Here is a 23,532-nt window from a genome sequence, read left to right on the forward strand (position 1 = left end):
GCGGATCAGCTGCGCCCCACGCATTTTTTATAAAGACGCAGACGTCGCGAGAAACGTCGAAATCGAAATCGAAACCGTAACCGAAATCAGAAAGCTGCATCCGAAGCTGCAGCCGAAGCCGCCGATCGCTGAGGTTGCGGCGATAGTGCTGCTCGATCCGCCGATTTTCCGACATATATGCCTACCCATATAGGCCACCTATCGAAGGTCGAGTGTAATAAACAGTCGTGGAATTACTCATGAATCACGCATGAAATCAACTTTAGAGGCTTTCTTAAAAGAACATGCTGCACTGCTTTAACCCTTTATTTATCACTAATTTGTTACTCTTTTCACTTGTTTATGTAACAGATATTACTTCTTAGCAGCCATGCAGCCAGCACTGACCAGCAATGAGCTTCGGCACGCGACTTCCAGCGGAGAGTGTGGAGAAGAGCGGAAAGCAGCGGCCCTGAGCACAAGGCGACCGCTTCGTTTCGTTTCGCTCAGTGTAGATGCAAAGTGCAGCAGCTGCTCTTTGTTGGAGGCACCTTCTTGATAAGGAAGCCGCTGCGCTCCGCCGACGACAACAAAGTGACCGCCATGGAGGCGTTGGGCAATCTCGTTGCAGGAAGCGGGCGGCGCAAGGGAGGATCCCCTGGTGGGTCAGCAATGGAGGATGGGGAACAGAACACCCACATCCCCACCCCTCTTGGACAAACAGCAGCTGTCCTCCACAACCCATTCGGCACGGAGAGAAAAAGATACATATGTATGTATGTTCAGATACCACTTACAAAGATTCCCCTTTGAACCATGCAAACATCATAATCATAATATTGTAATTTAAGCTTATATGTCTTAATATTCGTCATATACAATTTTATATGCAATTTTCAGAGGTTGTTACATATATTTTTCGAAATTCAATATTTATGCAGAATAAGTTTACAAACGACGAACCTGGTTTATTACTCTACTTGCACGCTATTTCTCTGTGTGCAGAGGGCCAAGTGAATTTCTGAGCAAACTGTGTCAATCGACGGGCCCCTGCCACGCCCCCGTGCCTCAGCGCCCCTCACAGGTGGTGGTGTCAGTGTGTGGTTAGTACAAAACATATTTGCATATATGTACATATGTATTATGTTGCCATTGGCAGACGTTATCAGCGGACGGCCAGTGATTCTCGCAGAATCCCGTTTCGCTTTCGCGGCGTCCAAAGTCCGGAGAAGGTGTTTACGAGTCCAGGATCTCGAATATTGCCCATTGACGTCAAAGAGGCGGCCTTTCCAATGCGTTATCATGACCCACAGTCTGTCTGATTCTTGATTCTTGTTTTTGTTTACGACTTTCTTTGACGGCCGACGGCATCCCCTTTGCCAAACCTTTTCCACAACCCAAACGAATACCCTGGAAAAATACGTAAACACTGCTGAGTAGCTAGACATACGCTCTGTATTTAGATGATTATGACTCAGGGAGTATTACTTCCGTGCAGATTCAGCAGCCATTGGCCCCGATTTCCGATAAGCATCGAACTTTGAGTTCGAAAATTGATTCCGGTTCAAAAATCCACTTGCATTGCACATCGACACAGGTGTCTATTGATTTGTTTTGATATTTCCCCATCACAGGGTCCAACGTCATGGGCTCAGCCCCTGCCACGCCCACTTGGCCCTAGCAAGTGTAAAAACATTCTGTTTACAACGCGAATTACATGGGGTATATGGCATATAGATTACACCGATTGGCTAATTGAAAACGGAACACACAGTGCAGAATACTGAATAATATTGAATAACAATCACTGCAATCGCTCTCAATGACATAAGCCCCCAAGGGGATTATTGTTTACATAGATCAGTGCCAGATCGGCGGACTATAGCTTTACAGGGTACAAAGTGTAAAGTACGTGCCAAATGTTAAACGCTGAAGGGCCATGGTTATTACGAAAGGATTTTATAAGGTTCGAAAATGAAGCTGAAGCCCGCGCTTTAAAATATAATTTTATAGTTAACTATATTCTCTATATATTAGCTTATGGTTTTCCTAAGCCAAGTTCTAATCATCATTTTGGCATACGTTCAAGAATGTAGGTCACATAAGCACAGACAAGACAAATGAATTACTCATAGTTTTGATTGTTTAGTTTGGAACAAACTTTCGGTACGATTGTTTATTTGCTAGAAAACAAATTTTAGCGTAGAATTAACGTAGAATTATGTCAGATCTATCATAAGAAGGGCATTATTTGGTTATGGCCGACTGTTTTGCGCCAATTGTCCTTGACGGTAGGGGATTTTCATTTGTTTGTGTGCAGGTTTCGCTCGGTAAAGAATACAGGGATATATGTATGTAGTATATAATATTATGGGCTAGCAATGGCACTTAGGATTAGCTTAGCATACAACTAGTTTAACATAAGGATCTCGGGCAAGTGGGATCACTCGGAGCGCTGCATGATCATCTCGATTTTATCGCCAGCAGCGGCGATCAGCGGAACGGTAAGGCAGCAATCAAAGTCCTGCGTCTTCATCTCATTTACCTGGCGATATACACAAATAAACATGTATAAAATGATACAATTAATGATAACTTTAGAACAACCTGCATGATCCGATCGAAGGGCTTCAGGAGACCGCACATATCGGCAGGTCCTCCGCTGCGAATCCTGTTGATGAAGACGCCCCGCTCGTAAAGTCCATCGGAAACGGAGAATCCATAGTCATCGTACACCTTATCCTTGTACAGGGTGACGTGGAACACCCGGGGCTTTCCACTGCCCGAATTCCCATTGGCTGCCCCGCCAGCGTTGGCATTCCCGCTGCCCGACTCCTTGCTGGCCTCCGTATTGGCCGACGGACTCCGAGGACGCCGTTGCACCTTGGCATAGATGGCCTGCGTTTGCGGCAGATGACTGCCATTGGCCAGGTCGTGGCTGCGCAGGATCTTCAGGTCGACCAGATCGCCGAGATTCTGCAGCAGACTGGTGGCGTGCGAAAGGGGCATGCCCTGCACCGAATGCTCATCGATGGCCAGCAGCTGGTCGCCCACATGGATCTGTCCATTCTTGTGCGCAATGCCACCTGTTTGTTATATTAATATATATGTTTTAGTTCTCAAAATTCATAATATTTGTATGTAGACTTACCCTCTACGAGGCCACTGATCGTGATGGACTTGGTGATGTCCTCGCTGCCGGCCAGAGTGATGCCCAGCAATCCGCCATGGGGCTCCAGGCGCACCGTGAAGATGACCTGGTGCAGGCTGCTCCCGCTGCTCTTGCTGCTCGAACTGGCCGCCGATCCGTACACCTTGTTCTCCATGGGCGGCGGCAGGGCGGTGCAGTCCACACTGGGAAATGAAACGAATTCCGAGATGTTTCAGCCTATCTACATATAAATAGGATTGGGACTCACCTGGCATAGCGATTGAGCTCGTAACCGGGGTACAACTGTTCCTGCTCGTCCTCCTCCTCGGGCAGCTCGGTGGTCAGACTCTGCGTATTGCTTGGGGCCACATAGGATCGGCTGTTGACTCCGGTGGACCAGCTGTTACCCGCCTGGCTACCGCCATTTGCGCCCGATCCCGATCGCAGCTGCACGGACTGCAGACTGGCATCGTCCATGCTGGGCACTCGGAAGTAATCGGGTTGCGGAGTCCGCGATTTCAGGGACACGCAGTCTGCATACTTGCCCGCCGTCACATAGGCACTGCTATACAGATCGTGATCCGTGCTGGTGGACACGCCCATGCCCATGCCCAAGTTGATGCCACTCGCCGGGCAATTGCTGTAAATGGGACTGGACATGGGCAGGAAGTCGGGCAGCACGATGCGCTTGATCGTCAGCGTGGTGAAGTCAGAGGAGCTGTGGCTGGGATTCTGCGATCTGCCCTCCTCCTTGAGCAGTGCGTCCACGTTGAAATGCTGCACTGGATGCTGGTCAACGGCCAGCAGGATGTCGCCGGATCGCAGGGAGCCACTGCGATGGGCAGGACTGCCCATTTTCACGTCCGAAATGACCAAGCCACCATGACTGGATCCACTCACGCTCAGACCAAGTCCACACTTGCCGGCCCTCAGCAGTTTGACACTGAAGACACCACTGGCGGGCACCACGGCATCCGGCATATCGAACTCGATCTCCAGCTCCAGCCAGTTGGCCGGCGTTCCAGTGCTCGCTCCATTGCGAATGGATCCACCCTCGAGCAGCTGCCTCATGGCCGCCGCATCCAAGCTGTACATCTTGTTGATGGCCACGATGCGATCGCCCGCCTGAATGCAACCACTGCGATCGGCCACCGAATCCGCCAGAATCTGGGCAATGGCAACAGCGCCCGATCCTCCAGCTCCGCTTATCGAATCAGACAGAAGGATGCCCGCTCCGTGGCTGCAATCGAGGAGGACGGGAAAACTCTCCGCCCGGCAGAGGCCCAGACCCATGCCCAAGCTGCTGCTGCCATGGATGCCGCCAGTGCCCACCGATCCGCCCGTGGAGCCGGGATTGCTGCAGCCGGGATTCTCCAGCGGCAGCGAACTCTTGCGCGCGAAACGCTGACGCTGGCGACCCGCCGTCGAGGATTTGCGCGACTCCAGGGTGCTAAAGCTGTACTTGGGACTGCCCAGGGCGGTGTGACCTGAAAGGATTCGGTGCAACATCGAATGAGTTCTGGTTCAAGCATAGACAAAAAATGCATAGATCTCGCACTAAATTAAAAGGGAGTGGAAGTGATGCCCCCTTCTCCGCTGCCTGCTCTCTTTCCATTTAGCTAAGTAATTCCATTCAATCACACCTCCCAGCCAGCCAACTTGTGGCAGCTTTTAAGACCTTCTCCGTTGGCCTCCACACTCCGCACTCCACAGTGGCGACTGATCCGCAGCTTAGCCAGCTGCGTGTCCTCTCTGCCCAGACCACAATTTATGGCCTCCATCCACTCTCCGCTGTTCTATTCTATTCCATTTACTATTTCCGATTCGGATTCAGATTCGATCGATTGTCAAAAAAAGAAGAAAGGAGACTATTTCGTCTTTGGGGGAAACGATTTTGGACTGCGTCGCTGCGTGTTTGCTTAGCAAATGGAGGGAAAAACTTGGAAAAACAATTGATTGGCTGCAGCGAGGGTGGACTGAGCACTTCTTGGACCATCAACTTGTGTTCTACCGAAGGCAGAGTCTCAACTGTTATGCTATTCTATATAAGATGCTATAACTTCGCCTAGAACTCGTCGATCTCGCCGCGCTCCAAAACTCTATAAGGCCTGGCGTCTCTATTGTTTCAGCCGCCGCTGCCATTGCTGTTCATTAGCCGTGACGCCCACGCAGACCTTCGTCGCGCCGCTTGGGAGCCTGGCTGATTTGGCCATGCAGATTTCGACTGCCAGATAGCCGAAAATAATGAAATGGGGGGATCTGGTCTGGTCTAAGTTTGCGAACCAAAAGCGAGTACTCACCGCGACGGGCCAAGGCGTGAGCGGGCATGATCTGCATCTGCGTGTAGCCGCGACCCGTGCTGGTGTCCAATATGGTCATCACCTCGTCGGGACTGAAGGCGGTGTGCTCGATCATTGTGTCGTCGATGGAGAGCACCTGATCGCCAACGGATAAGGCGCCGCAACTGGAACACAAACCGATATCGCATGAGAATGAGATATATATATATACATATATACCACCTACCGATCTGCAATGCTGGCGGGCAGGATGCTGGCTATGAAGACGCCCGTCGATTCCTCGATCTTGTCCACGCTGGATGGAGTACTGGCACCGGAACCGGAAGCGGGCATCGCCGCTGTATAGTTGCACAGCACCAGGCCCAGCTTGTCGTTCATCGGTCGCTCGATTTCGATGAGCAGCGGTCCCATCGAGAACTCGACGCTCTGCACCACGGACACATCGTACTCGATGGTCAGGTTGGTGTAGCCGGCCACATGACCGCCGCACTTGATGATCTGCTGCGCCTCCGCCAGCGTCTTGCCAATCAGTGAGACCTGCGTGGGAATATAACCATTTGGATTCAGATAACATATCTATTTCGAAACCTATGCAACCTAGTTGAAAACTATTTGTGGCATGGCAAATTTCTGGAGAAAGCCCCAGCGGAAAACGGAAGTGTCACTCCAAATCACTCACATTATCGACGCGCAGCAGCCGATCGCCTGGCTTGATGCGACCGGTCTTGTAGACGGGTCCATGGGGCCTCACATGGGTGACGATCAGCGGGTAGTCGGCACCGCCCCGCAACGTCAGGCCCAGGCATCCGCTCTCCCGCTCCACGGTGATCTGCGCCAGCTTCGAGGTCACACAAAGGCTGTTCTGGGAAACTGCTGCGCCACCCGGAAGGAAAATTATGAAAAAAACAAAGAGTTTATGACTGTTGACCAGCATTTCACAATGGGTTAACCTACTGCATTCGGGCAGAGAGTACTCGATCTCCACGATGGCCGGACACGCATCGGATCCACCGGCGCAGAGCATGTTCATCACCTTCTGGTTGCTCAGCCCGATCGTCGAGATGCCGTCGATCTGGTGGAGACGATCGCCGGGCGCCAGGAAGTCCGCCGCATGACCCACCGGATTCAGGGAGCCCACCACCGGCGGATACGACAGATCGTTGCGTTCTAGGGGATTCAAGATACGTGGATGTATTTATATTGGAAGATAACTTAAAGATGTAGTTATTTATATGCTATGATTACAGTAAAAGATTGCAGTAAATGAAATGAGTGTAGCTAATAAGTTGAATAGCTTTTATTGATATTTCCCAGTTACTTAAGTTGATAAATCAGATAGATCGTAGATAGACAGACATCTGATAGCCCAATCCCCCGTTTAGAGACCAACACCTTGGCGAATTAATTAGAGTTCCTCATCCTCCCGATGACCGATGACTGATGACTCTGGAGGTTGTATGTGGTAACCCCCTGATTCCAACACCCCCACCCCCACCATTTGGATTTCCTGTGGCGACTCTGTCAGCGACTCGTCAGTCGACGCACAGGAAAAGCGCATGAAAATCGAGGGGTGAGGGGGGGAAAAACTAGATACTCGTAGTGCGGCGCGTAAATAAAGAAATTGGGTAAAAAAAGAGACGACGGCCAGTAGTTTGGGGCCAGCCGCAATGGGAGCGCTGCTGGCGAATTGCCAAAATAACAAAATAAACTAACTGAAGAGCTAGCCGCCGAAAAATACAAAATACAACAAAAATACAAAAAAGAAAAGCAGAAAAATGGATGGGGAAAAGCAGAGGCGACGCGCCGCTTTATGACAACACACATAGCTGGCTGGCGACCACGGAGAAGATGATAATGGTGCCGGCGGATCGGGATTGGGTTCTATGGAGGCGATGCTTACGTCAGAGACCCAAGTCTAAGGCTAACCCCCAAAATGAAGGAAACAACGACCCTTGCCCACTTCAGCACACTTCACGCCAAATCCTCAGCGCGGCAGATTAGTCAAGAGTACAAAATCCGAATGGGTGGACTTTATATTCTGATTCAGACGAAATCAGTCACAGCTACAGCCACAGCAGCGGGTGAGCAAATAGTGGCTAGCTGCTAAGCATACCATTCACATATGTCCAATTTATGCTTACACTTGCTGCCAACTGTTTTCTTATCATTTTCGATTGTTTTTATGGGTTTAGAACACGTTTTGATTGGTAACTAGAGTTGTGGATGGCACTGTGGCTACATACGTGTACATACTCATTATTATGTCTGGCATCGAAACCCTGCAACCGCCCCCTCAACTTGCCCCTGGGGGCGGGCTTCTCTGTAGATTGGAACGATGATTTATTTTGGCAGCAACAACGCCAGACGGAGACACGAATACGGACGAGTACGAATACGAATACGGGTACGAATACGAATGCGACTATGAATACGGAGCAACGGCATTATCGACGGAGACGGAGACGGAGACGCGTTCCGCATTCAAATCGAATGATTCGGGGCCGGCCCACTTTGTCTGGCGATCGGCGGAATACAGCTATAGCAACAGCCGTACAGCCAAAGACCAGGAGCCACCCCCGAACTGTTGGCCATGCCATCGCATCCCATCCCATCATATCGTATCCCATCCCATTCCATTGCAAACAATATCACAGGGCAGCCCATCATGGAGCCGACCCCATCGACATTACCATAAATCAGTGCTGAGCCCCAGAAATTAGTACAGCCGTCGGATAAAAGCGGTCATATAGACACGTCTATAAGATTTTTTTATTATATTATATTCTATTATAACTACTGGTGGTAAGCAACTGAAAATGCGGTTTTTAAGTCGGTTTAAAAGTTAAATCATCTACGAAATACTTCACACCATTCAGGTAGACATCGATATGATGTAAACTTACGAACTATGTACATCAAAGCTTTGTTTGGAATGCCAATCGATTTGAAATGAAGTTACGAGTTCAATGAGGTATGTCTTGCCTTCTTTGGATTATTCTTATTATATTTTATTCTAACTACTGGTGGTAAGCTACTGAAAATGCGGTTTTTAGCTCGGGTTTTAAGTTAGAAAATCTAGGAAATACTTCACACCATTCAGGTAGACATCGATATGATGTAAACATACGAACTTAGTACATCAAAGCTTTGTTTGGAATGCCAATCGATTTGTAATGAAGTTGCGAGTGCAATGAGGTATGTCTTGCCTTCTTTGGATTCTCTTTCCGTTGTTATAGGCAAAATATTGATTAATGGACATTTGTAGCCAAAACTGCTTTATTTAGCAGCATTATCTTTTAGTTATTCCCCAATCAAAATGTAGCCAGTATCCTTGGGAAAATAATAAGTTAATTATCTATTTTTATACCTCAACTTGAATGAATCTACCACTTCAGTGATGCCAAATTGCATTTGATCGTAGATTTTCATGGGTTAAGCAATCATAATCATTAGCGACCCGCATAATTTGTGCTCTCAATTGATTTGATTGATCCGTGGCTCAATTTGTGTCTAACATAATTATACAATCGCTGCTGATTTACCATGACAGCTGTCAGAAGATTTCCCTTCGTATGCATATGCATACTCCCCTTAAAACCGCCATAAAGATATCGACTTACCCCAGGGATGCCCAGATCCCCAGATCCGCAGATCCACAGATCCCCAAGATCCACAGATATCCCCAACCCCTTGGCGTTCCACTTGAGAGGCATTAGTGGACGTGTGGATGAGCCCCCTTCTCACCTGCGAATGTGATGGCCAAATGCAGGGCATTCCGTGGCAGCGTGATGGTGGCGTAGGTGGTGCCCCTTTCCGGTGCCAGTCCGGAGTCCTCCGATTGCGCCGGACTCATCGCCCGGTCAACTGCAAGAAAAATAGAGAGGAGAAAAACTAGAGTAAACACGGTGCATCTCACACATCAAAGGGCGGCCAGTCGTTCGCTGACCAACTTCTTTTGCATTTTCCCCTAATCTATTCCGCCACACTGCCACATCAAAGGAGGCACTGCCTCCTCCACGACCACCGAAAACCACACCTACATGCAACGTATCCAATTCGATTCGGAGAATTCCCAATTTCCCCAATATGAAACACAAATCGCGACCTTCGGCGTCGCCAAAAAAGCTTCAATTAAAATTCCACCAGCGCATGAATCTCACTCGAGGCATTATAAAACCACAAAAACAGACATGTACCACGATATATTTATAAAAAAAAGGAAAAAAAAATATGTGAACTCAATTAATCTTGTAGGATGCCCCCAGACATGTGGCACAATAACAAGTATAAGTGGCGGATCACTCTGGAAAATTGGGAAATCAAATCTAATGGCTTGATAAAGCGCAAATGCCAATAAAATGTACAAAAAAACTTTATCAGCTTGAGTCCACTCAAGTACAAACAATGGTCAGACAATGGCCACACTTTTTGCAATTAACAAATGACTCAATGATTTCATTATGCTTTTCTGCATAAAACAAAAAACAGTGCAAATAACTGATGAACAGACTTATTCACGATTGTTGGCAATGGTAGCACAAAAGTTTCGGGTGCCAGGAAAACGATTATTTACTGTGCCGCATACAATGTATGTGGCACTCCCCCTTTATTTGCCACCCCTTGCCCACTCCTTCATTCATCTTTTCGCTTTTTGATGTCTGTGCGCCTGTGTGTGGCAACACTTTTGGCTTTTCTATCGCGGACCATGGGGCGTATACGCGATCTGCTACAATTACGCCGTGTGCGCGTAACGAGTGAGTTTCCCTCACGCAAAAAACGCAACCAAAAATTAAAAGTAAAAAGAAAAATAGAAAAATATAAAAACAAAAAACCAGAAAAAAAATAGAATAAGAACACACGTGGCCACGTTTGACGCAAGCGGACGCGACTTTTATTTTCGAACGCTTCAATGGCGCATAAAGTTTTTCTTAATGCGCCCGCCCGACTATGAAAAGCAGCAACAATAATTAGGCAAAAGCGCCCAAAGGAAAATGGAAAAACGGGAAAGCCAGAGAACTAGAAAATCAGAAAACTAGAAAACTAGAAAACTAGAAAACTAACAGGGGCGGTGAGCTGCTAAAAAAACGTAACGTTTCGCTTCATTTGACCGACACACACACATGAAATGTATGCATATAGAGAGCTGATTCGCTATAATTTATTTTCATTTAATTCGTTTTCTTTTGCTTGTCGGCCGTGCTGCTTCTTCGGCTCGCAAAGGTGTGCCAATTTGGTTCAGTTGCACCTTTGGCTACACTCGAAACAATTTCGAGTGCTTTTTGTAGAATAAAACTTGAGTTTATAACTAATGCATTGGGCTGAAATCACGTAAATTATCCCTATAGCTTTTCCAATCAGCTGAAAATGTTGTCTGCTTTTCTCTCACCTTTATCCACCCCCCATTCGTTTAGCTTTCTTCCTTTTCTTCTTCGTTCCGTCTCCGCTTTGATTCGCATTCGCTTTGAAGTGCGGTCTCTAGTGCGTGTTTTTTTGGATGCGCTTTTCATTTGCTATTTTTACATGGCTGCTTTTCATTTTCATTTTGATTTTCATTTTCATTTTGATTTCCACTGGTAGGCCAAGTAGGCAGAGGCGCTATTAGTTATTTCGATTTGTTGTTTTTTAAGTTTTCTGGCCAGCTTTGATTTTCCACGGTGCTTTGCTTCTTGTTTTTTGTTTCTCTGCTTTTTTCTCTCTTTTTTTTGACATAATTCATTGGGGCCGGCGAGCGGAAATTATATGTACGCCCGGTTTCATAAATAAATGTAATCAGAATTAAGCGAAAAGCGGGGAAAAGCAACACAAGGCAAAGGCGAACACGAGATGCCCTGGAAGTGCTCGACATTTTCCCATCTCGGAAAATTGGGGGGGTGGGGGGTTAAACAAAAAACAAGTCGAAATGAGCCGAGCGCTAAATGAAATCGAAAAGAGCCCATAAAATAGCCAACTAATGTGATGGAGTGCGTATGGATTTATGAAATACTATATACATGTGCTGGAATAACATATGGAGGTATATATACATATATATATATGTACATGTGTTCCGATTTGAATCCGGAACTGATTTACACATTCCTCGCATTCAACTTTGAATGTTAACCAGTGGGCGGAAAGCTCTGGATTAGTCGAAATTTATTTATCAGCGAGGGAAATTAATTTGAAAGCAAACCAATCGATAACAAACGTTCGTAGTCGATAAAAGCGATACCTTTCGATATGCGAATGCCAATGTTCTTTTGATCGTTAAACATGTAAAATCTGCGGGCATTTAGCTAATTTCGCAAATATGACAACTGCCAAGGATAATTGACTTATAAGTATCATTACTCAACTTTATGGCTGCGCTGCTATTAAGTGTTTCCGGGAGAAACCGGGAAAGTGTCATAACATTAGGCCCAAATTAACTTGTGGACGCCGTCTAATTCACATTGCCATTTTCAGTTCCGTTCTGGAGCAGATGAAATGGATTTGGGATCTCTGGGATCTCTGGGATCTCTGGGATCTCCAGATTGGTGGTGGAGCAGTTAAAGCTATTTTTGCCTGTGGCCGCCTGTCGTGCGTTTGTTTTTATGGCCACTCACGCAAAAGTTGCAGGCAAATTTATCGGCGACAGTTGCCAATTCCTTCTCTAGCGGAAATTGCGCTCATCCGAAAAAGATGCAAGCGGTTGCAAGGCGGGTGGGAAAGCAGGAAAGGGGGAGTGGCAGTGGCAGTGCCACCCATTCTATGGAGCACTTCCTGAAGTCATCATCCTGTCGAGCCAATTAGACGGAGGGAGGCACAGATAGTGCTCGCAGTGATTGAAATAGACCCCAGGCGATGATACCCAGATCTGAAGATCTGCAGAAAATTGAAAATGGAAAATTGCACAAGTGCCGATCCAGACAGACGAGACAGCTCCTCTCCATCGCTGGGGGTCGTCAACGTCAGGGTTTCCCAGCCCAAGTGCCGTGCCACAACCCCCTTTTGATTATGTTGTCTTCTGGAATGGTTCATTTGCGCGATGGAATGCGTCGGCGATTTGCCGCATTTACTTGCAACATAGACACCATTCAAGGCAAATCTGCCCAACGTGATCTGTTCATTATAAAGTGGCAGTGGGAATGGGGGAACTGGCATTCCAAACTCCAGGAATCTCGCCAATCTCAAACGCACATACTGCCACACTTTAAGTATAAATAGTTGTAAGATACGCAGTATCTTTGAAGTGATGTACTGCTAAAACTATCTAGTTGGATATCTTAATCCATCTTCCTCAATCGAAGCGTTCTAGTGGATTGAGTTGTTCCTGCAGATACGTAGATACATATATCCAATTGACAGGTGCTGGAAGCAAGAGTCGACTGACAAATTGACTGATTGAGTGTGTGAATGTCCAACTGACTGACTACTGTGCGCTGTGTATTGATTGATTGACATGCCAATCTATTGGCAACTTGACGCTCTGTTATTGTTTGCATTTAGCGGCGCTTTTCTCCACGCAATTTCCAGTTTATTTTTCTGGCCACAAACAAAATTGAATGGGTCTATTCAGTTCAGGGCGTGCTGCCAGTTGCCACTCTGGTAAAAGGGGGACTAAAAAAGGGGGACTAAAAAAGGGGGACTAAAAACGGGGGGAGGGGTAAAAGGGGGCTAAGGGAAACTGCGTAGTTTTTACGTTCGAGTAAGTGCCCATGTATCCATTAACCCACAAAATGCAGACTGGGTCTGCACTACACACAAAAAAGTGACTCGCAGCGTAAACATTCGTTCATTTTTCATTAAACTTCAGAGTTTTTCTTTGTTGCCACTCTAAGAATTTACTTCTCCATAATTACTTCTAACTCTAAATTAATATAAATTAATATTAATTAAATGCCATTTCTTTTTTTTGTTAACATTACTTTTGATCCCCGAAGTGCTGCTGACTTTTTCATCAACGGACACGCAGTTCAGGGCGTGAAAATGCGAGAATGTCAAAAATTTCACAATGGAATCTATTTAGCACAAGGCTCTCCCCTCCACCCCTCCACCAGCCCCCTAAAAAAGATATATATCCTATGCATATATGTATATTTCCCCGCCCATTTTCCTCCTTGGGCGAAGACAACAAGAAAAACCAATTATTGCAAATGAACTCGAGTGTGGTTCCGCAAAAATGTCAACATCTGATAAAGCCGCAACAAAGGCGAATTTCCGAGGACAGCCCTCCATGGGCGTTGCAAGGGGCAGCAAGGGGGGCAACCAAAGTGCAACAGCCGCAACGAACTCAACTTAAATGAACCGAACTTGGCGCAAAAAAAAAGCGACCCTTGCCACAAAAAAAAAAGAAAGAAAAGGGGAAAAGGGGAAAACTCAAGGAGCTCGCGGGGGAGGAGAGCGCAGGAAGACAGAACCACTCACATCCTCGGGTATTTAGCAAAACGCTGACATGCATTTGCCGACTGAGCCACATTAATAAATTTATAATAAATTATCAAGCCAACTAACCCAAGCACAACAGACACTCAGGGATGTAACAATATCGTGCAAGAAAACTATACTCAAATAGTATTAGTAGTAGTAGGAAAAGATACCTTTGAATGTTGCTTAAATGTTTAGATGTTGATAAGCGATCAGCTGGTCGTCTGAATGTGCAACTAGGACTCGCCGCCGCGCCTGCCACACCCAAGGACCAAGGACCAAGAACCCAGAACCCCAGGCTTCCCGGTGAGCTGCATCCCTGGAAGGGCAGCAGGGTCTTCGCTTCATGGCTGCCCGCACATCGCACATCGTAACAAATGTGGCTCTTGTCCTCCAACTCCTCCAACTTCGCGACGAGTCTTCTTGGCAGTGCGAAAAAGCACCCTTTACGCGCAGAATGTTTCCAGGCGCAGAATGATGAGTTGCAGCTCAAAGGGGGGGGCAGAGGAGTTGGGGCAGAGACGCGCGGAGCCGCCACCAAGTCGCGTTGCAGTCGAGGAACTCTGCATCAAAATTGATTTACGACCATTTCGGCATTTTTTATGCCCGTTTAAAGGGGCAGCAGTAAGGAGAGGAAACAGTGAATTTGCACTCAAAACATTTCAGAGGCAGTTTTCCATTGAACAGATAGATCCCCAGAAGTCAAGAGAAGGTAGCATGCCGCGTTTCTCGCAGTGCATATAGAGTCATAATTGTGTACAGCACATTTCATTTGCACATCAGCAGGCGAAGGAGGAGCATTTGAGACACTTTCAGCAGCACTTCTCATATCGCTCGCCATGTGCGACAAATGTGCCCCTCCAGTGTCCACTGTAGCACCATCCACCAACCCGGCAACCCGGTTGCCCAACATTCCGGCCGCGTATCGGTAAGGGGCCCCAGATTTATGCCCCCAAATGTTAATTACCCGTAACCGATCCCCGGCCGCACTGCCAACTCACGCACCAAGCCAATGAACCAATCTCCCCATTGATGATAAGACTGCTGGTGAACTGCAAGGTTCCCGTAATGAAAATAGGTTCAGTTTTTCAGTTTTTGGATATCTCTATTGAGATTTTACCGTTGACAACGATAACGCTTCGGTTTGGAGCGCAGGAGCTGAAGTATTTTCTTACTTCACGCGGCAAAACAGAAAACATCGTTAAATTTGTTTCGGGGATGCGGCAGACAAATACAAATTTGTGGCAACTCATTGCGCTCGAAATTCAATTAAAGGGCCACCAGTAAAAAGATACATGTACATATTATTCATATGTGAAGATGCAAAAGGGGAGGGAGAAGGGCAAATGCTGGTGGTTATGAGATTAAATGAAGTGTTATGCCGCCCATAATGAGACTGTGACCGATCACTGGATGGCTGGCTAGTCGGAATCCAATTTCCCAATTTCCCAAACTCCCAACTTACCAAAAACTGAAAGTGCATTTCCCATGAAGCGCACAGCAGCCACCCGTTTAATCGTATCTGCGACGCATAAAAGTAATTCGATCGTTATGAAATTTGATTGATTGCACGATAAGGGAGTTATCTGTGCACAGAAAAAGGGTTGGTCTTCAAAAGAACCTTTAACTTTGTATGATGGTAGTATTTAAGAACCGTATTTATGACAGATACTTGGAGGATATTAAAGACCATAAATATTTGCACACATAATTGAGCGGGGAAAGTAATGAGGGGAAAAGTGAGTTGCGGCAAGTGTAAAAGTTGAAGAGTTGCTCTGGGAGGTGGGTGGCAGACAGACAAGTAATTGTGGCAACTGGCGGTGCAAGTGCAACAGGGAGGCAAGCCTAATGAGACAGAGACGGCAGTGTTGTCAGCCGACGGCAGACTTTACAAATTAATCCAAAATGCAAGTTGTAGACGCGACAAAAGGAGCAAAACCCAAACAATAACAGCAACAAATTACATTAAACGTGTGCTGCAGCCAGTGGCGTAGAGGGGGCTTTTCCAAAGGGGGCCCAACTTGCCAGCTAGTTAAGATATTTTAGAGTTTGGAAAATGGTAAAATCATGCCAAATTCGGAGGGGGTGACTGTAGCCCCCAGTAAGCCAACGGCAGACGCCCATGGCTCCATGACGGTTGTTGTTTTTATTTTCAGTATTTGTTGCTATTTTTACGCTGCGCTGCACCATCAGCCGTTGAAATTGTGACATTTTCCCTCACTACGCATATTTTCTGGTTGCAGCGGAAAATGGGGAAAACGGGAAAATGGCCGGGGGAAATGCAGTTGGATGGCAGGAAAAGCGGCGAAAAGGGGCCGCGGATCGTGGCGCATTGTGGACCGTCTCACACAAAGGACATCGTCTGTTCGGCGGCTCCACAAAATAAATGTATTTTCAATTCCAGAGTGTTGCTTCTCTTCAACGGCACTTTCTGCATTTTAGTTAATAAAACGATTTAGGGGAAACTAAGGGAAAAGCTGTTCCTTAGAAGTTTTCTAGAAAAAAAGTTTGCAAACAAAATCTCAATTGATGTATTTGCCTTGAAAGGCGGTTCGCGTTTGGGAACTTCTACTGTAGCTATCAGTATGTTTATGTGAAATGTGTGATTCCCCTGCTGTCTGCATCTCCATTTCTCATTTTCTGCCCCTTCTCCTTTTCCTTTTCCTTCCCCTTCCGATTTCCCTTCTCCTTCCCCTTCCCCTTCTCCTTTCTCTTTCTGCATCTCTTTCTCTGTCTCTGCTTATGTTTGCCGCCGAGTGACGTCGTTGTGGCAGATTTCGCGGCAGCAATAGGAAAATTAAACAAATATAAATGGCAGCAAAATGTTTGCAACATGCCACTGCAGCAACAACAACAACGCGACCATAAGCAATTTGTTTACAACAACAAACAAGGGAAGACCACACAAAGGAAAAGTGACCATAAAATTGGTTCGAAATCGGTTCTGGGTATGCGTATGCACAAAGTAATTGTCAAAAATAGGCGAAAATTGGAAAACTTCAAAAGGAAAGTGCCAAAAGTATTATTGGTGTTTTTTTCTAGAGGAAATTGCAAGAGTATATTATGCCAAAACCATTAAAAATGTAATATACTTGCCGCAAAAAGAAAACTTTTGTTTCACCAAATTGAAAAGTTACATGACGCATTTGGGGAAATGAGAAAAATAATTTACTGCTTACTGCGAAGCTATTAAATTTCACATTTGGTAATTAAGTAAAATTGTAAATAAAATTCATTAAAGCAAAGTTTCTTTCAAGAAATTTTGCATTAACTTATACAGCTTTCGTTTGAATTGAAAAAATGCCCATTAAATCAGTTTACTACAGTGAACCCTGGAGTTGAACGGAAGTGCAGTGAACTTCTCAGTACAGTTATTGTGGCGGAACTTTGCTTCTGTGTTATCAGTTGGCAGCAGCTGCCATTCCACTCCACCCCCCCATCCACCCACTTTAGCTAGTGTGCGCCATGCGGCCCACTGTGCACGGTGGGGCTGGGACTGGGAAAGAGGTAACAGGCACAAATGTCATTTGCCTGGAGCGCGCTTTGTTTACGTGCTGGCTCTTCTTCTTGGTCGTCGCTTCCGTTTGATTTGGCAGCTTTATGATATGGGGGCCCTAAAGGATTTTCACGCCTCCCCAAACAAAAGAAGCACTCTTCTCTGCCACTCGAAAACAAAACACTCAACGCCCAGTGGCGTGGGCTGACTTTCAGTGAGGAGGGATCTTCTAAAACTTACTATCTATTCACAGTGAGTTAGTCAGATAGTGACTATTCCAACTTTGTGTACTCCATTTATAGTTTTTCCTTTTTTCATTTGTTAGTTTGACACTACTATTAAGTCCATGTAGGTTGTTTTCAGTTACAGTTACAAAAGTTCTACAGTTAGTTACAAAAGTTCTTTCAGCACCCCCTTGTGCGCCCCTGTGAAAAACAGCACCAACTGTTGAACACACTGAGGAATCCCACTCGTTTCGTTTTTAATTGCGTCAAATTGTTGAGTTCCCTCTCCCCCCCCCCCAGACCACCCCCTTCCCCGCCGCCCATGTTGTTGCCTTTTTGTTTTTGTTTACACTCGATGGCCGCAATGTGGCGAAAAATAAACACACACACTGGCACACGAGCACACACGCGGAGAAAACTCTTACGCACATGGCATGAAAATTGGAAAAGTGGCAAAAGTGGCAAAGGTGCGGGGGAATGCCCAAAAACGAATGGGGAAGTGCAGCTGGACGGGTGGCAAGAAGGGGAGGGGCACAAGGCAGGGAAGTGACGCGACAATCGTACACTCAGAAAAAGTAAGACCAAGACGCTACAAATGTGACTCAATTCACCTAAATTCTCTTGAAACTCTACAACTTTTACACTTTCTAACATAAACTCAATGAGTACGAAAGAAGTACTTTTCTACTTCTACGAAGTTACTTTACTTACTTCTGCGAAGTTACACATGCTTTTTTTCTATGTGTAAGGAGAGAAATTTGAATATTTATCCAAATAGGCACAGACTTCTTGTCGTCGCAATGCAATGAGTTAACCCTTAAACCATCCACTCAATTCCCCAAGCTCCCAAAACTCCTCAAACTCCCCATTTTCCCCACTTTCCCCCTTCCATCCATCCATCCATCACATATCACCCAATTCCTTGGAGTACAAATAGTAGAAATAGACCGGGAATTATGGAAATCCCTGGATGAGCGAACCTACTCCCAGTTTTTATTGTTGCAGCATGGCCTGAAATCCCCGAAGAGGGGGTGCTTTCAATCGGTGGCGGAGGGGGAGAGGGAGGGGAGTGGGTCTCCGGGGAGGAAAATAAACCCATCAACAACAATGAAGTGTCGCCAACGATTCAGAAATTGCAGCAAAACAGAAGCGTACACTAAGAAAAACCTATAGCGATACTAGAACCACAAAAAGTACTTAAAATAAATCTTGTGAACAACATTTGAAATTGAAAACTCCCCCTCGAACATAAAAAACAAATTCACATAGCCTGAATAAATAGTTAAAACACAATTGCTTTCAAATCAGTTGTACATCTCAAACACTTCAATGCACTGGTAATAAAAATGGGAGAACAATACGGAAAAATGCATAATAAAGCCAAAAAAACACAGATTACATAGATAGTACGCGACCCATTTTCCTTTGGCGTTTAACTTGTCATTCAGGCTTGTCATTTAATGCAGCCCATAAAACATTGAAATATGCAATGAAAAATCGTATAAAATCTGAGCAAACACACATGGCATTATAGATGTGAAACACAGAAGGAATTATCCACAATCAATTCATTTTCGATTTTGTCATTGGAACTTTGGTAATAATCATCCACAAATTCCATAAATTTAATCGCCTCATAAGTTCGACACATTTTCCATGTCAGACGTGATCTTTTTCCGATTTAGCATCACAAAAAAGATGAAACTTTGACCCCGATTGCATTTTTGTATCATTTATTTATCACCGTGAAAAAGTATCAATTTATTGCCACTTCTCTTTAGGACAAATGTCATTTTGTCAAAAAAGAAAAATATATCTCATTTTGTCAAAAAACAAAAAAATCTAAGATGTTTTAGCATTTATAAGATTTCCATGTTCCCAAATTGCCTTTTCATACATTTTGGTATTACTTTACAGGAAAAATCCTTGGGAAGCCCCGCGAATTCAGATCGTATTCCCATCGCCTGTCAACGCTGGCAATGTAATCTGGTGATCTATTATATCATTTCGACATTTTTCGAGTAGTTCCAACTCTTTTTACGATTTCCAAAGTTTTGTCGTTGATTTTATGGGCACTTAATGTGCCATAAAAGTGGACAAGAGAGCGGGTGGTTCTCTATTTTCGATTTCCATGGGGGGGGGAGTCGAGTTGAGTTGTCATCTGTTTGGTTTTGGGTCCGATGTATTTGATGTATTCTATGCATTCGATGGGATGTTCGGTGCATTGACATTGAACACCTTTCGATATTCACAGGCCTTTGGCCTTTGTTTGCGTTTTGGGGGGAGTGTAAAGAGCAGTCAAATCAATCGCTGCAGTTGTTGTTTTTGCTGTTGTAGCTGTCATTACTGTGTAAACAAGTGACATCTGGTCATCCTCCCCCCTTTGCGATCCCCCTCCGCGGATGAGTGCACGCCTCTGTTTGCCTTTGGATAGGCAGTCGCAGTCGCAGTCACCAATTGCAGATGCATCTACGTGCGTGCCTTTGGGTTTACAGCGGGGGTCGAAACAATAGGAGATCAAATGGAAATAAATCTCGGAAGATTCAACTATACCTACGCTGGATAACTAAACAAAAACAATTGTAATAGTAAAGCGTAAGGCAAAACTTCTTTGTAATGCGAACTCCCTTCGAATTGCTACTATCTTGACCGCTGCTGTGCGCCTTCATCTAGTCATTTGGCATCAATGGGCGATTGTCTGGCCCAGTAAGCACATCCACATCCACATCCACATCGACCAACTTCCACCAGCAGAAGCTGCATTCTGGCCAGGCACTTGGCCTTATCTACCAGATACAATCTGTGGCATTCCGCGCAAGAAAATTAAGCAATGAAAAGGGGCAACAGCACTAGCAACAGCAACAGTTGGGGCAACAACAATGCGGAGCATCAGAAATATTTAATTAAATGCTTAATTACGCTTGCCATGCCATAAATTCATCAAATGCAATTTAAGCCCGCGCACACGAACAGATGCAGATACTTTTGTATCTCCACTTCTTCACTTCACTTCACCCATACCATATCCATGCCATATCGGTATGGATATCTGATTCTTCCTCTTCGGGCCTTTTCATTCAGTGGAAAGTTCAACTGCAGTTGCAACTGGAGTCGGGCCATCATTTTACCCCCGCCAATTCCTTAACTGGCATTAAATCCCAGCCGCTTTCTCGCCAATGTCCATCCTGGCGGCACTTTTAGATCATTTTAATCCGCGCCAGATCAGCGGAAAAGCTGCAAATGAAAACAGAACAGCGTTCGCGGAACGGCCTTTCAGATCCTCCAAAGGGGGATCCTATCTAGATCTACACTTTGGATACATAGGTCAAAGTTGAAACAGTAGCCAGCTTGCAAAACTTGATACTCTTTTTCCTTTCAAGCTGATTTATTATGGGTACAGAAAATTCTGTGTATTCCTCCTTGAGATTGCGCAATCCATTCAATTGGGTCTTCAATTGATGGGAAATGCATCTGATCATCAGATCATCTGCTTATCTGATCAGCTCCAATTAGCCATGATATATGGCGACATAGCGGCGATCCATTGAACTTCACTGATTTGGCAATTCAATTCGATTGCCATGCGATGGCCGGGTAATCCATCAAACTGCCTACTGATCCTATTAAAGCAATCGCTGGGTAATCAAGGGTCAGGTCACCCAGCTCCATGGGCTCCATTGGGGCTCTCCATGGGGGGTTCCTTTATTTCTTTAATACTTTCTGGGGATGGGGCGTTGCAATTGACAAATTTCGAGCGATCGGAAAATGGAAACGTAACGAAACGAAATGCGAGCAATTACTTTCAATTGAAAATGTCAAACAATGTCTTGGCCCACAAGCACACACTGAGCGAAAACTACCTACTCAACAGTACATGGATACTTGGATACTTGGGTATAGAGATGCAAATACACCGTCGGTTATTTGTATACAAATCTATATCTAAAGTCGAGCACTTGAGGGCCGTACGCAAGCACCTTGGGCGGAAATGCGATAACCCTGAGCGGGCGGGGAAAAGCGGAAAAAAGTCGGCAAGTCGGCAAGTCGGAAAAGCGGAAAATGGGAGCGCACATGTTGGGCGCTTTTAGAAGATTTTCGGCTGGCTATCTGGTGAGGAAGTGGAAATGGTTTGGGGGGGGGGAAATTGAAAAATTGGAAAATGGAAAGATTGGGAAAGCCCCATCACTTACCGGATAGCATGGGCGCCAAGGCAGTGTCCGTCGGCGGATGGTGGTGTCCATTGAAGGAGTTGTTGTGCGACTCCTGTTGCTGCTGCTGCTGTTGGTCCTGTTTTAGGGCGGCCGATTTGCCGGGCACACAGCCACCAATGGGCTTCTTCGATTTCCACAGTTTCATCTTGAGTTTTCTTTTCTCGAACTTCCCCCCAATTGGGAAAACGTCGCGATCTCTAAGATTTTTCAACACTCATGGCAAATTTGGCATTTTCACAAACAAAAAAAAAAGTATATATTTAAAAAAAAAAGTAGGCAAGGGCAATCTCAAAACGAATTCGGTTTCCAATCGAAATCGGGAAATTCGAAAACAATTTGGAAATTCAACGGCTGCGGCGGCAACGGCGACTGCGATGCGACTGAACCTGACGATGCGCGCACGTCCGCGGAACACGGCCCGAAATTGCACAATGAGCGATCTTGCCGCCAGTACTAGAGGTGGCAAAATAATCGATGTAACTGCGATAGTATCGATGTTGGCCAACCTTTTTTTCAACATCGATGTTTTCGTTCGTAATTGACGCATTTAACGCAAGTATGTTTATTGTAATAAAATTACTTAACTTCAATTTATAGATAATAATTGGTGGTGTTTTGGTAGGCATCGTGGGAACGTCATGGAGAATTTTGTTAAAAGCAAGTTCATTAAAGAAATGCTACTTTTGTATAATGTGCATACACATGTAAGTATAATTGAACGCAAATTAAATTGGTTAGCAATATGTATATGTGTGTACTTATATGTAAAGAGATACAAAAAGAATAATAATAAATATATGTATGCAAGTGTTTTCAATTTTCGTATCTGTTAATTGTTTTATTTTTAATTTGTTATTTCGTTTTTTTCGATAATCGATTATAGTATCATCGAAAACATCGTTGGTGGCAGACATCGGCAGTTTACCATCTCTTGCACATACCGCTAATGCGTGACTCACTCGCGAGGAGAAAAGGAAGAGGAAAAGGAGAGCGCGCGAGAGAGTGGCACGCAAGTAGAGCACTTTTTGGGGAGTTTTGGCGAGTGGCGAAAGAATTCACTCTCGCTCTCTCTCTCTCGCAAGAGAAATTGGGGAGGCACTCAAATCACAGCGGGCCACTCCAAAAGCGCCGTTATGAGCCCGCTGATGAGCCGCAGGCATGACAATCAGCTGCTTCCGTAAACCGTTAAGCGGTAGTCCGAAATGGTTATGGTTTGAGCGGGTAGGGGGGGGCTTGGCTTTTAACCTATGACCCCAAATGCTAGACGACAACAAACGCAGAAAAAACTGCCCCCAAAACGGGTGTCGCGAATTTGCTAATTAGTCACGAAAAGCGCGACGGCAACTGCTCGAAATGGTCAACAGAAACAGGACACAACAAAAAACGAAACGAAACAAAATGAAATGAACCAAATTGGCAGCACGCAACCAGTGGCACATCTGCTAAAACCAACAGCTGGTATTAGCCATGCACTAAGCCAACTTCAAATTGCACACACTCAAAGATAAAATTCTATAAAAAATTAAAAACAATTTAACAACTGATTTTTATTTACATTGTACAAATGTATATTCGTAACGCTGGAATGTTGTTTGTGCAACATGTCAATGCTGCGATCAATCAGATTTTGGGCAAAGTAAATATTTCAGCGGATATTCCCACCAGATGCCCCCACATCCTGACCCCGAGGGCAATGACATGAATACAATTTTCCACTCGTACACCTATTAATACGTATTTATATGTGCCTTAAATCCGCTTTAATTGCAAGTACAAATGTGGCCAC

General features: G+C 45.4%; 2 protein-coding genes and 1 long non-coding RNA gene across 5 annotated transcripts in view; 1 reads left to right on the plus strand and 2 right to left on the minus strand.

Moving 5' to 3' along the window:
- The window catches only part of LOC122625276 (brefeldin A-inhibited guanine nucleotide-exchange protein 3), a 96,928-nt gene that overhangs the window by 62,586 nt on the left and 10,810 nt on the right, over nucleotides 1-23,532 (minus strand). The gene's annotated exons all lie outside the window — the stretch shown is intronic.
- On the plus strand, nucleotides 95-2,706 carry LOC122625286. Its single transcript, XR_006326542.1, has 3 exons — nucleotides 95-207; nucleotides 352-751; nucleotides 2,581-2,706. It is a non-coding gene; the product is annotated as an uncharacterized LOC122625286 (long non-coding RNA).
- Nucleotides 2,115-22,175, minus strand: LOC122625278 (glutamate receptor-interacting protein 1). Of its 3 annotated transcripts, none has more exons than XM_043805337.1 (10): nucleotides 21,726-22,175; nucleotides 9,175-9,294; nucleotides 6,385-6,597; nucleotides 6,110-6,300; nucleotides 5,657-5,967; nucleotides 5,431-5,594; nucleotides 3,399-4,617; nucleotides 3,131-3,333; nucleotides 2,587-3,065; nucleotides 2,115-2,524 (listed from the first exon to the last, which is right to left on the minus strand). In XM_043805337.1, the coding sequence occupies exons 1-10, from the start codon at nucleotides 21,889-21,891 to the stop codon at nucleotides 2,423-2,425; spliced, it is 3,168 nt and encodes a 1,055-aa protein (XP_043661272.1). In that variant the 5' UTR covers nucleotides 21,892-22,175; the 3' UTR covers nucleotides 2,115-2,422. The 3 variants fall into 3 exon arrangements, with proteins under 3 accessions (XP_043661272.1, XP_043661271.1, XP_043661270.1); XM_043805336.1 differs by having other exon boundaries at nucleotides 6,110-6,303; XM_043805335.1 differs by having other exon boundaries at nucleotides 6,110-6,597.

This window comes from Drosophila teissieri, chromosome X (genome assembly GCF_016746235.2).
Source record: "Drosophila teissieri strain GT53w chromosome X, Prin_Dtei_1.1, whole genome shotgun sequence".
Classification (NCBI taxonomy): domain Eukaryota; kingdom Metazoa; phylum Arthropoda; class Insecta; order Diptera; family Drosophilidae; genus Drosophila; species Drosophila teissieri.